The 14,707-nt window shown below is 37.6% G+C and overlaps 1 protein-coding gene across 2 annotated transcripts in view; it reads left to right on the forward strand.

Annotated features, from left to right (window-relative positions):
• Positions 1-14,707, forward strand: part of KIF21A (kinesin family member 21A) — a 93,909-nt gene that overhangs the window by 22,844 nt on the left and 56,358 nt on the right. For both annotated transcript variants that reach the window (XM_062582529.1, XM_062582537.1), the window contains exons 2-5: positions 8,536-8,758; positions 10,131-10,313; positions 13,190-13,339; positions 14,151-14,285. In XM_062582529.1, the coding sequence (XP_062438513.1) occupies positions 8,536-8,758; positions 10,131-10,313; positions 13,190-13,339; positions 14,151-14,285 (691 nt within the window). The remainder of the gene's footprint in view (positions 1-8,535; positions 8,759-10,130; positions 10,314-13,189; positions 13,340-14,150; positions 14,286-14,707) is intronic.

Below are 14,707 nucleotides of genomic sequence, written 5' to 3' on the forward strand. Positions count from 1 at the left end.
TAGAGTAGCTAAGGAAGTAGAGAATGAGGATGGAGGGGGAGAACTGGACAAATCTAGTTACATCAATGATATATTTCTTCTACTAAATTTTTAATTCCAGTCTGCCATTTGCTGCTTCCTCATTATTTGCAGATTGGAAGTACAGTCTGCAGTACTCAAAATATTCTCCCTTCATATTTCTGTTTTTTTTTTACTTGCAATAAAACAAGTTAGCTTTAAAATGTAATAATATGTAAGAGTCCATTTAGTATTTAGTGACTGACTTTGAACATTTTAAGCTAATGGCTTAAATGCTCATGTTTAATGACTAAACATGGGCTTAAGAGATTGCTGATAACTTTTTATTAGTATCTTAAGACTTTGAGCAAGATCTAGACCAAATAAATTCTGCCTTAATTTATTCCAGAGTCCCCTCCAAGTGATTACATCCAAGAGTTATCCAGGAAATTTTTAAGCTCTGTTACAGCCGAACTTAGGTCTCAATACCTGCCTGACACGCCTGATAGTTTTCTGGTGTCTAAAGGCAGACGTTGGTGCACATGCAAAACACCTGCCTTGCTGGCGCTTGCGCAGTGAGATAGCGTAGCACCTGGCCTCCACCTCGTCTTTGCGTGCTTTGAGCACATGTAACACATGCTGCCAGCACGGAGCTCGCATGGCCTCTAGCAGCCATGGCAACTTCAGAGGGAAACACTACTGGGAGCGCTGCCCAGATCTTATGTAAGAGTGATTGAGTTACAGTCGTGTAGCAAGCTAATGCTTGTTCCCCAGGCTGAGTAACTGTGTGTGCACAAGCTTGTTGCAGCTGCGGGGTGACGCAGGTTTGCAGCGGTTCAGGCTAACCGCTTTCCTGGCGGTGCGCGAGCTGGGGAGCAGGAGCACAGCAGTGTGCAAGGTGGTCAGCTGCCACAGCTTTGCTGATGAGCAGTGTTTTCTTAAATCACTATAGCATGCATATATGTACTTGTGCAAGCATGTCACTTAAATCTTTTATATTCACACATACAATACAAATGGCTGGTACCATTAATATCAATTTTTACCATTAACCAATACCATTGAATAGTAATGATTTAAGCCTTCCAGTTAATCATTGTGCAGAACAGAGTTAATCATTGTGCAGAAATGGCAGAGTGTTGCAAAGGTACCATGAATTTATCTTACACATTTGTTTGCATTTGTTTGTAAGGATGCCTTTTCTTCCACTGTTCATTCAGTAGTTATAGCACTTTATGAAGGTTTGTTTTTCTGCTACCTTAGGCACCTGAAACAGATGGGCTTGATTTCATCCTGAAGGACACTGAGGGCTGCTGGCTGTACAGTGTATTTATTGCTTGCTTGGAGAGAACTGCCTAGCTGGCACTTAAAATAAAAATAAAAGCACAAGTCAAACAGCCTGGGCTTCACCTCTAGATTCCCTTAATAATGTAGAGATTGTTTTGATGCCTAGATTAGGGGAAGGTTGTAACTTAGTGCACTATTATTTGTAGGCCTTATATTTGAATTTAATTTGTATTTTTTGTTATTCCAACATGGAGTTAAAAAAAAATCAGTTGTGTTACTACTTCAACAGGAGTTGGGTGGGAGGGTGAGGTGTTGGTTTGTGATACTTTCACACTTCTTGTTATGAAAAGTTAGGGGTATTCTTGTTTTTGGAGGGGAAAAAAGGAGAAAAGTGTAATAAAGTGGCCCTCAGACTTCTGATATTTGTCTCAAAGGCTGCCAAAATACCTCTTTGGAAATATTGAGAAATACATTACAGAACTATGTGTGTACTAAAGGTTGCTGAATAATAACTCTACAAATAAAAGATTTTTTAAAAGTAATTCTTATTTAACAGCACAGATTGTGTTTGCACAGGGCATAGAGGTGTAGCAGCTAGTGTGCTGCAACATGCTGGCAACCAGAACAGAAACTCGTAATGGCCTGTGCTTGCTGCCGTGACCTGGAACATGTCTTCCTGCGTCCTAACGGCTGTGTTAACTAGAGGTAAACCTGGTGTTTGTCATATGCCATGTTTTTTCATATCTTTAAACCTTGTTAAGAATTGAAGAACTGATGTACTGATCAGCTAATTCAAGTCAACAAGTTTGAATACGGTAGTTGTGATCTCCACTGGGAAGTACTGATAAAGAAGCAAGCAAGCTACGTATCTGTGCTTGGTTGTTTTTTTTTTTTTTTTTTTTTTTTTTTTAAAAAAGCAGAATACTGAAAAATTTATGCAAGCAAAAATATTAAATGTCTTTGAGATGAATCTGTTCAGCTCCTTCCTCCTGCCTTGCTTGTTGTGATGGTAGGTGTTCAGCGAGAGTGACCTGACAAGTATAAATGTGGTGGAACAGAAAGGAGGGGGAATCGTATGGCCAAACAAATGGCAGAAGGCTACTTTTTTTTCTCCTGTTTTGGGATGGGGAGGCTTTTTTTTTTTTTTTTTGTTTGTTTTGTTTTGTTTCACAGTTTATATTGGCTGCTGCACTTCATTAAATGGTTTTATTAGGTGCTCTTGGATTTACTATTTCATATACTAACAAGTGCAATTTTTATTTGTGATAAACTTAATAGGCTTAATTTAATAAGAAATGAGTATTGGAGACTCCTGGGCTTACAGATCAGTTTGTCTCCTCAGTACCACCTCTGGCTTCAGTGATGTTTCAATGTAGGCTTTCCTGAGATGAAAGCAATCCTCCCTCTGTAGCAGAGTTTAATGAAAGTGAACTTTACATGGGAAATCATTGCCATCTTTTCTTCTTTGCCAACATTCAACTTTTAGCTAGTTGTTGCTATCTGAAGGATTAATCTGTGAATTAATCTGAAGGATTAATTTTTTCTATTAAAAAATTTATTTGATGCTTTGTCATTTATAGGTCACTCTTAAAAGTTCCTGTTAGTTTACTGCTGTTCTCTAGAGCTGCTGAGAAAGTATAAGGTAACTGTTGTTGTAATTGCCCTTTGTTACAGTAGACTAAGACTTATAATATTTCACGTGGAGCTGCAAATTAAAAAATAGACTGACCTCACTTCATTCTGTGCATGTGAAACAGGAGATAAGGAATGGCTTCATCACGGTTTGTTAGCTATAGAGAGATTCTTGGGGGAGGAATTAGATAATGAGGAGTTCTTTAACTGATCAGGCAGAGTTGTAAAACTGGTCAGTGACTGAAAGGTTTATTTTTGTTTTAATCATTGGGACAATTTTCCACCTCTGGAAATAAACTGAGATAGGATGCTTTTCAAAAAGATACGGTGGTATTATCTGATTCAAACAAGCACTAGTTCTGGGAAGTCTGATGTCTTGCATAACACAAGCTATTGATCAAACGATTACTGTAGTCCTTAAACTGTATAAGCAGTGAATCTTTTCCAGCTGACATTGTTTTTAGCCGAGTCATGCACCTATTCTACTGAGAGATTAATTCCAGTACAATACAGGGCATTACTATGCCACCATGCTATTTTAGCCATCCCCAGTTAGACAGCTTGTTCCAATGTGCTGAGCCAGAGCAGATTTAGGGATTAAATTTCATGTGTGTGGCCTGCAGGCTCTGCAAAGTACACTTAACATGAACACACCCAACTGCTGTTTATGTTTTCTAGAGGAGGTGAGGGAAGGATGCAGGGCAAAATGTCATTTGGGAGGCTGCCACTTCTGCAGGGATGTGATTGGAAATAGGTAGAAGGAGTGGCTGATACACCTGAGGGCTGTGCTGCCAGTCAGAGAGACCTGGACAGGCTGGAGAGTTGGGCAGAGTGCTGGTGGATGACAGATTGACCATGAGCCAGCAATGTGCCCTTGTGGCCAAGAAGGCCAGTGGTATCCTGGGGTGCATTAGGAAGAGTGTTGCCAGCAGATCGAGGGAGGTGATCCTGCCCCTCTACTCAGCCCAGGGAGGCCTCATCTCGAGTCCTGGGTCCAGTTCTGGGCTCCCCAGTACAAGAGAGACATGGAGCTACTGCAGAGAGTCCAGCATAGGGCTACGAAGATGATCAGAGGGCTGGAGCACCTGCCCTATGAGGAACGGCTGCGAGAGCTGGGCCTCTTCAGCCTGGGGAAGAGGAGACTAAGGGGGGGATCTTCTCAATGTGTACAAGTACCTGAAGGGAGGGCGTCAAGGGGACGGGGACAAACTCTTTTCAGTTCTCCCATGTGACAGGAGAAGAGGCAATGGGCAGAAACTGAAGCACAGGAAGTTCCGCCTGACCGTGAGGGGGAATTTCTTCCCTGTGAGAGTGACAGAGCACTGGCACAGGTTGCCCAGAGAGGTTGTGGAGTCTCCTTCTCTGGAGATCTTCAAGGCCTGCGTGTATGCAACCCTGTCTACTATGCTCTAGGTGATTCTGCTTGAGCAGGGAGGTTGGACTAGATGATCTCCAGAGGTCCCTTCCAACCTTACTGATTGTATGATTCTATGTTTTTATGAAACCTGATTATATACAATTAAGAGTAGCCTGAAAAAGAGGTGAGATAGGGCCATGTAGAGTATGAAATGGGTAAAGTCATATTGGTCCTGGAGAAAAACTACTGTGGCAGACTGCCAGACTAGGAAATGGCTAGGGGAGAGGACTAAAGAGCTTTTTCACATTTTAAAGCATGGATGCTGCCTATAATAATGACAGAAGTGACTACATTAAGTGTTGAGAGTGGGAAAGATTTGTGTGTAAGCAGAAAGAAAAATCACCCCCCCCCCTTTTGATGTTTACTACAGGCAGTACCAGAGAAGAAAATGGCTTGCATGAAGACTAAGAGTTGCTGGTCTGTGCATTCAGTATGGATAGAAGGTTTCCTGAGTCATGACTTTAACGTAATCCCTTTGCAGTGTTCATAAACAGTCAGAAATCAGGTTGAAGGAAAGACATTCTTTGCTTATTCATCAAGCTCATTGAGTTAGCTTGCTGCAAAACATACCAACAGAATTGTACAGGTCTCAGAGCATGATGTAGCCTTTGAAAAAATTAAATTATGACAAATCTTTTGTGCTGTAGTTCAAGAGCTCATTATCTGAGCTCTTGGCTAGGCAAGAAGTTACATTATGCTGCTAAAAGAAGTTGGAGTGATAAAAGATCTTTGTTCTGTACATCATTTTGGGGAAAGAGATGTCTCAAACCTAACCCAGCTGTGATGTCTGTCTGAGTACCATTTCTTACTCTGTGGCAGAATGGGACATTCCTCGAGAACCATTGCAAAATGAGAAGGGAAGCCACTTCAGGGAGTAGCTTTCTTGATATGAAGTCTGATTTTGTTTTGGGTGTTTTTGCATGCATTCTGATGGAACTCTTCCTTCTCTTTTAGCACTTCAGTCTTAGTGTGAAGTCAGCAAAAAAGGATACCGTCATCACTGCTGTGTCTTCAGATGTTATATTATAACCCAGTGGAGTGCTTGTTTCAATGACAAGTGCTAGTGCGTGATCTGTGCTAGTTCTGGCACAGACTTCCACCAGCTCAACTGGTCTCCAGAATAGCATCTTGCTATAACATGGTTATAGGCGCGCACACACGCACAGCACTTGCGTCTTACTGTTATGATTTTATGATAGCAGACTGCTCATATGTATTGTCCAGTTGCAGGCCAGGGATCTTACTATGAGAATCCTCATGAGAGGTCTTTAGAGACTGATGTCAAAACTGCTTGCTTGACAGTCCTGTAACCCCCCAAATTTATGTAAATCATTGATATTTTAGGCATACTGTTCCTCTTTGGCCATTCTGGGCCTTTATTGGAGAAGGGAGAGAATTCTTTGGCATCTGTTATAATTGCATTAATTCCTCAGTGTCAAAAGCTAATTTTGGGGCTCTTTTTACCAGCCAGAATGAAAATATGTGACCAAAGCTCTTTATGTTTTTGTTTAATTTCTAGTCTTCATTCTAGAGTCAGTAGTAAAAGCTTGTTGGAACTGAGGGGGAAATTGGTCTTTTGGGATACGTAAAAGGCTACTTCATTTCAAAAGCATGGTTTGCTTCTTGATTTTTAGAAAAGGTCTTGTTAGTCTTGCTCGACTATAAGAGAAATGTGAGACGCACCTGTGGAACTCTAGAAGCCCTCAAAGTTCATGCTTGGGAGAAAAATCGGTTGCTTTTGTGTTATCTGCACTGGATTAGTGAAAAGATAAGAGTACTTAGTCTTAAAAAGAAACTTGCCCTCTGACTGACATCAAGGCATTAAATCATAAGACAGTAAAATAAATGGAGTCTGTTTTAAAGAACCTACCTCATTGTCATTTTCTAACTTTGAAGTGTTGGAGGTAGCATGCTATGTTTTAACAACTCAGTTTTCCGGTTGTGCAGAGTGCTTTTAGGGAAGGCATATGATGATTTTCTCTTTGAAGGCCATTTCCCTCTACCTAGAAATAAAAGCTGCTTTATTGCAAAATGTTTGTTAATTTAGAACGAAGCAACTTTACTACACATTTATATACATATTCTTCAAGTTTTGGAATCAGTGGAAACAACTACTAATAGACTAAGCTGTTTGATAGTGGAGGAGCTTTAACTCTTGAATTATTTAGCATTTCATAAATAAAAAGCTGATGTTAATGATTATGCATGACAAAGTCTGTGACCTATATTAAAAACTGCAAGGCCTTAAATGCAAATAGTCTTTATAGAATATTTGTATCTTTCTGACTGAGAAACTGCCTTTTATGCATACTATAATTGGTCCTTTAATGATATTTTCAAAGGATTGCTTAACTTCCACTGTGTACTAGAGGGTATGCTAGGAGGGTGGCACTGCCTGCTATTTGTGAACTTTCTATAAAGGAATTAAATGTGTAGAAAACCTTATAAATAAATCATAGCTGTCTTCTAAAGTATCACATATGGGATATCATGAAACCTCTTGAATATAAATTTTGAAAAGCATTCCTGATAGCAGTGCACGTACTTGGATGAAAAATTTCTTATCTGGAGTAAAAAGATGATGCATCATGCTCAGTGTCATTCATACAGGATATTTCTTAATTGAATTAAATTATCTGTGTGATATAATTTGAATTTGTCTATCACAGCCACATCGTTCAGAGTTGCTAGAGATGTTCTCTTCTACGTTAGCATTTTGGCGTAGTAACAGTAGATCAGCAGGTAGCTTTTGAACCCTCACGTTTCCCCATTAGACATTTGGAACAAGTTTTAGGTCTGCCTGGCATGGAGTGTTTCGGCTTAGTTCCCCCTGTAAGAGAGAATTTTTGCACACTGAAACTTGTCTGTGATCCAAACCAAGATGTGGCAGGTAAGCAGAGCTGTCAGAGGAATTTGCTTCAAAATGGCACAGCTAGTCCGAGCCAAGACACTAATGTAGACTCAGCCTTTAGAGCATTGAGTGTGAAATGAATGTATGTCTTTAAAGTATACCCCATATATATAGAGAGCTTCAACTTAGACCTTGTATAATTCAAAGTAACAACACTGAGGTAAATAGAAGTACTTGAAGCTTGATTTAAATGAAGAATCTGTACATAGTATTCCATCACTTTGTGTGTAGCTGTAGCACTGATGTTTCATTGCCCTTTTATATAACCTTATTTGTTGTCTGCTGCTCTTAAGCTGTATGTTTTAGCTTTGATTTTGCTTTGAGAACTTGGAAGTGCTTTATATATATTAAAAAAAAGCAATTCACTAAATTTATTAGTTAATTACAGCTGGAATAATGTTTTGTTGGCCAGAGTTTTTCTTCCTGTAATTACTCATTTTTTTAAAAAAATGAGTTACATGCTTCTACAATCTTCTTTAGTTACAGAGCTAGGTATATGAATTCAATTTTGACAATACCGTATTAAGAATACAGAAGCGTTGATAAAGTTATAAAGTACAAGACATTAGAATAACTGTATGTTTATACACTAGCTTGGAGGAAACTGAACTAACTGAAGAAAAAAATGAGGTTTGTTTCAATGGTAAGGAATTGAGACATTCTTACTTTTAGAACTTGTTAAAAATTTTTCTTTTTTCCTATGAAGATCTGTTACTTCACTGAAATGGAACATTTCATTGAGGTGTTCTTGCTGCAGCAAAATTCCTTTTAGTTTAATAGAAAGGAAGAAGTGTGGGTCTCCCCTCGCCGTGAGAGCAAGGAGCTTTTGTTTCAGATGCTGCATAGGCTTTGAGAGTCCCTGCTCCCAAATTACTACTTGAATTTGGAACTACTCTGAATTTATTATTTTCATTGCTATAACAAATCCCTTCTTACAGTGAAAACAGCCTGATGAAACTAGAAAGGTTGATTTAAAGACTGAAACAGTTCCTACAAGTTACTTTTCAGTAGTGCGTCTTATATATACAGAACATTCAGACTTCTGGACAAGTCATCAGCTTGATGTTGGCAGGTGAACCTTCAAGGAAGATAATGTTATTTGTATGAATTTTTGTATGAGTGGAGGTCTGATACAGTCAGTAGTTTGGGTTGGACAGCTGGAAGTTTCCTGGCTTGATGAAAAATGATGATTTCCTTTTCAGTAAGGAATTCTTTTCAGATTTCTTTTGTTATTTGTATGCTCTTTTTAATTATGAGAGTTTTAATGTTATTTCTGTCTTTTCTTAAATAGAATTAGACCACAGCTAGCCAAAGAGAAGATTGAAGGATGCCATATTTGTACATCTGTCACGCCTGGTGAACCTCAAGTGTTCCTGGGAAAAGATAAGGCCTTCACTTTTGACTACGTGTTTAACATTGACTCGCAGCAAGAAGAAATCTATATACAGTGTATAGAAAAACTGATTGAAGGTTGTTTTGAAGGATATAATGCCACTGTCTTTGCTTATGGCCAAGTAAGCTTTACAATTTCATTTGAAGTATTTATTTTGGAGTAAGTGTAAACAATTTTCTGTAGCTGATCTTTCTCTTTTTAGTTTCAGAATTCATTAACTTTTTTGTGTCTTTGTTTTATTTTAAACAAGACATTCTCTAGAAGACTGTTTGAGTTTGTACAGATTCTGTCTGTGCAGGATGACAATTGAAATTCTGCAGAAATATATTTAGTACATTTGAATTGATAGTGATGTTGACAAGAGCATGAGTCTGTATAATTCCTGAATTCATCCCTAATGCAGCAATACAAATCAGTGATTTAATCAGTTGATTTACAATGGTATGTTGTAATAAGATTCTTTCTGAACAGTTTATACCCCTTCTTTTATACTCCTGAACAGCTTTATATATACTTTTTGAATGCTTGGAGGAAAAGGAACTTCTTAATAGACCCTGAAAAAGCTTGGGCCTGATTATTTGTGGGCAAAATGTAATAGACAGATTCCAAAGTCAGGGGACTCTCTGTAGAGAACAGCCTCTGACTAAACTGGGCACAATTTTTATTCCTCAAAACTGAAATGTCATTGACATGATATACCGAACTTAAATGCATTATTATCTTCTGATTTTTTTCCCTTAGGAATTGATTGCATAAAAATTACGTCTTGGTGAGATGCTGAATTTGACCACGTTAAATGACTGATCTGAAGTTAGCTAGGTGAAGCCTAGTCCTAGTGAAACAAAGCAGTTTGCAGACCTAGTTCAGTTGATTATAATCACCTTTGTGATGCTATTCTTAGACTTGACCCACTAATTAAGTGAAAACTCAACACTACCCTGTCTTCTCTAAGACTGCTTTTAATTAAGGACTTTTTGCTAGTGAAGGTGCAGCTTGCTTGTATTCCTAGGTGCTGTCTACAAAATGAAAACAATGGTAATATGATGTCTGAATATCTTGGGTAGAATAATTGAGTCATTTGATCTCCTTCAGTGAAGAATTGTGAATTATATATAATATTACATTTGAAATATATGCATCAATTATTTTCAGTTGAAAACACTTTTTTGAGTTGAAAAAACTTTTTTGACCTCGGAGATGATTCCTCAAGCCCAATGTAAGCAGCTTAGTGAAAGCTTGTAGGGGAAAGGTTATGAAAGATTGAATGGGTCCTTGCCTGTCTTGTGTCTAATCTACGGATAAACAGTAGAATTTGTCCAGCTTCTACTATTTATCCATTTTTCTAAAATGACTTGTTCTCCTTGTCCATGTTAATACTGCAAAAATACTAAGTGTGATTTAGTCTCTGTCTAGCACTAGCATTCATAAACCACAATTCTTTGTGGTGATTTGGTACCATTAATTGAGTGCTAGTGACTACTATTTCAATTCAGACAGGTGCTGGGAAAACGTACACCATGGGAACTGGATTCGATGTCAACATAACAGAAGAAGAACAAGGCATTATATCACGTGCTGTTAAGCATCTTTTTAGATGTATTGAAGAAAAGAAACAAGCTGCTATTAAACAAGGACTTCCACCTCCAGATTTTAAAGTGAATGCACAGTTCTTAGAGGTAAGTATGTTTGTGTGTATAACTATTTATATATTTTTGGAAAGCCAGTGAAACAGTTTTGCTGGTTATTACTTTTACACTCTTTCTTCTCTTGCAAAATGTTCTTAATTTCCTTCTGAAGTCTTGAAAATTAATTATAGGATTGGCTCTGGCTCTCTAATTTATTAGAAGAGCCTTTTAATCTTATTTCAGTAGTTTTAGAATTGTCCTTTGCAGCGTTATTTTGAAGTGTAGCAACAATTGTAGTAAGCATCGTTTACTCTTTTCTATACTACACACTTGTTCACGGGGCCTGTTGCTGCTGCTGCTTTGTATTTCTTTCCAAAACTTTAAAGCAAATAACTTATAAAAATAAATTGTACTTTACACCTTTGAACAGTGAACCATGCTTTGCATACTTGTATAATTTGGCCATAGATTCTTTGGCTTTCAAAATCTGTGTAGTAAACTTGTTAGCTTTCTTTAATAAAACAATAAACCTAGCATAAAAATAAGTGGTGGTGTGGTGTGTGTGTGTGGGGGGGGGTTTTTTTTTGTTTGTTTGTTTTTGTGTGTGTGTGTGTGATCCTTGGTGGTTTAGGATTGGGTTTTTGTGTCACTGTTACGTCTTTCACTGGGCCCAGAGCACAGATCTAGTTTTCTGCTGTGGAAAAACTGTTGCCTTTGTGTGTTCTTGCAAACACTGCTCCTGGTAAAAGAAGTTGTTATACTTGTAGTCTTTCCAGTTTGAAGCACCTGCTGGTTTGTCTTGCAGCTTTTCTGCTGTGTCTTCTGTCAATGTAACTGTGTTTTAAACTAATTTGGTTTGAGCTTAACATTTATATTCACTACCAAGCTGCAAAATCTGATACTTCACTCTATTTTGAAGAAAAAGTTCTTACACTACCCAAGAGAAAAGTTGTTTTTTTATTACTGCTGAGGCAATTAGGTACTCTAGTCATATATTCCTATAGTTCTTTTAAAGATTAACAAACTGGCATTGTTTTGCACTAGTATAGATTTGTCACTGTTAACTTTATGTAGAGATTCTAGAAGCTCTGGCTAATGTTTGTCTGGATAATGGGGGTGCGGTTCTGTTCTCTTCTCCCTCCACTGGAACCTCAGGGAGCTCCAGTTTTGTTTCTACTTAGGCAGCTGCAACATAAGCATTAACCACACTACGTGGACAATATCTGAATTACAAGTTTTTGTGAGAAAACATTACTTTTTAAGTATTTTGTACTACTCCTGTATCAGAAGGTATGTGAAAGCCTTTTTCTTCTCAAAACATTCTATCTACCATTAGGGCTAGGTTGCATAAAGAACCAAGTCACCTGAACAACAGGAAGCAAAACTCTATTTTAGAATAACTTAAGTCTGACAGCTGGATAATTTCAAAAATTCTCAAGAACAGTGACTGCTGTTTGCTAGTTACTTGCTTTTCTTTTAATCCCTTGAAATCTCTCTTATGTCCTTGCTTTTCTGCTAACTTTTGGAAAAGATAGGCATATGCAGTCCCATGTAGTTATTGGTACATTATCAGGATCCTCTCTTCAATTTATGGCATCTGTATACTAAACCTTAGCAAGTAGAACATTAATAAGATAATTCTTACTTTAAATATTTATGGCCTGTAATTAAATACAGTTCCTTTTTAATATGAGAGGAGTTAAAGGCACTCGCAAATGGTAAGCCTTTTCTATTCATGGATGGATTTTCACTTCTGAGAGGAGAAAGTCTCTTGATTTCAGTATATAATAAAATATATTGGATTTATACTAGTCTTTTACAGTGATTCTTTGGCCTTTGCCTAGGAACTCTGATCAGTGATTTAATTGCTCTGGGCTAAGCCCTGCTGATGTGAAGTGGGCCTGGAAGCTGTTCCAGTGTATATCTTTAGAGACCTGAGCCTTGTGATTCTGAATGAGAGACAGCTTTTCTTTGAGTTTCTCATTTGCCAATTGGACCTAAACACCTTTCCTAAAACCCATGGCATACTCCTGCTCCTCCAGCACTGATAACTGCATAGTTCTTTCTAATGTTTTTGCTGGTTCTATTATCATTACTCTACCTTGTTTGAATGCCCTGTAAGTCTGAGCTGCTGGGGTGCTTAATGATACTGAGTTAAAAGATCATTAACTGTATGTGTACTTCTTCAGGAGCCCCTGTGAAATATCCAGTAAATACTAACCAGCCTGAAACATAGTAAATTGTTGCTGTTGCTCATATGAAATTTGTACCTGTGAGTTATAATCAAATTTGGGGCTTGAAAGTGTGGGAATTGTAGGAAAGAAAAGTCCAGAAACCATACCATAGTATTTTTTTGGCATGTTGACATGTATTTTTTAATAAGCAGCTTGCACAAAAAGTATTATACATTAAATTCCTCCCAGGGAAAGAACAGATTATTTAAAAGAAAGTAAGAGAGGTAGAATTATTGAGGAAAAAGGGAGCAAATGAGAAAAGATATAGATGGCAAGGAGTAAATGGAGTGAGTTTGAACTTTGGGGAGGGATGCAGCCAATTGTGCAGCAGAACAAAAGTAAAGACCAAGGCCAAACCTGAAGACAGCAACTTAAGAGCGATAGTGCCCAGAGGAGCCTGCCACATAAAAAACTGCTGCTGCTGTTCTGCTAGTACTGAGTGGACCCCCTTGCTTAGTCCTGACAAAGAGTCTGTAGGTGGCATAACAGTAAGGTGTGCAGATAAATTAATTTGCAGCTGTTCAGTATACATCCTATTCTTGTAAGGGTGGATTTTCAGAGCATCCCTTAGTGAGAGCCTTGGCTTGTTGCAAGTTTTTAGAATGTTCTGTATGTGCCATGCATAGATTTATTAGTCTTTACAGGAATTGTTCCTAAAGTAATTTCTTTTTGCCCTTTTTTTCCCTTCCTTAGCTTTACAATGAAGAAATTCTTGATCTGTTTGATACTACACGTGATATTGATGCAAAGAATAAAAAATCAAATATCAAAATCCATGAAGATTCAGCTGGAGGAATTTATACAGTGGGTGTTACAACTCGAACTGTGAATGGAGAATCAGAGGTGATCATTAAAAATAAATTTTAAAATGGCAGTTAGTATGCTGTAGAGTAAATGTGTTGTCTGTATGTTTTGATTAAAAGTCAGTAGAACTTTCATATTTTTATCATTCTGTTTTGTTTAGGGGGCCAGGGTGATTTTAAGTTTTCAAACCTTAGTTCAAGATAAAAATTCAACAGACAAAAGAGAAGCAAATATCCACACTTATTAATCTGTTTAGCATAAGCAGTTAAAAGTAGAAGCTCTCCTTTTTTGCTGCATCAGAACTTTCTGTATCACATACAGTTTTCATAAACTGTAGGTTTTTTTTAAAAAAAGTTCTTGTAGAGTTCTCTCATCTTTGAAATTAAGTGCACTTAAGTGTAGGTTAAACTAGAAACAGCCTTATGCTAATAGTGTAGTTCCACTGGGAGTCAAAATCCTGGCATATATATAAAGCTACCTTCCCAAATCACATATTTTGTTTGTACTGTGGTAGAAAAGCTTTCAAGATGACTGATGCGAGGTAAACTGCTGTTCATAAGTGTTAATGCATTGCAAATCTCAATACAAATGTCAGTGGTTGTAGTGCAGTACATTTTTGTCACAGATGAATGAAAACGTTTCATGTTACTACCATGGGACAGTGGAAAGAGGGATACAAAGAACAAAGATTTAAATGATTTCTTTAAAGAACCACAAAATGTGCTTTTCATGAACAGGAGCTAAAACATTAGCAAAGAAAAAACATTTTATTTATAGCAAAAACAATCTAATTCAGCGCCTTTTATTCATTTAAATGGCAAACAGTAAAACGTACTTCTCTTCTTTCTAGATGATGCAATGCTTGAAGCTTGGAGCTTTATCGCGAACCACTGCCAGTACTCAGATGAATGTTCAGAGCTCACGGTCACATGCTATCTTTACTATACACTTATGTCAAACCAGAGTTTGCCCTGCGTTTAACACTGTATGTATATGGTTATCAAACATCATGTTCTAGTATCCATTCTTCAAAATGTGAATATTGGTTTTGCAACCACTGCTATTTGAGCTGCATTTGGTAAAAATGCTACAGTGGTCGTCATGCTCAATGAATTTGCTAAGCATTATAATAATTTGATTTAATCTATGCATATGTAACCAGCTTCTAGCCACAGGCAACAGTAAAATCCAGCCTTCTTACATGAACCTGCCCATTTTCTTCAGTATCTTCTTGCAACATACACAAGAAAGTTAAAATGTAATTTGTCTTTAGTTGGAAAGCATTTTTAAATGTGTTAGTAGGTAGTGGACTTAAACTTACCGTCAACTGACCAGAATTGCTGAATATTCCTGATAACATATTGATATCTGATAAGGAGGAAGTAGAATTTTGAGAAAGCATAGGAT

Source organism: Rhea pennata, chromosome 1, assembly GCF_028389875.1.
Source record: "Rhea pennata isolate bPtePen1 chromosome 1, bPtePen1.pri, whole genome shotgun sequence".
In the NCBI taxonomy this organism is placed as follows: domain Eukaryota; kingdom Metazoa; phylum Chordata; class Aves; order Rheiformes; family Rheidae; genus Rhea; species Rhea pennata.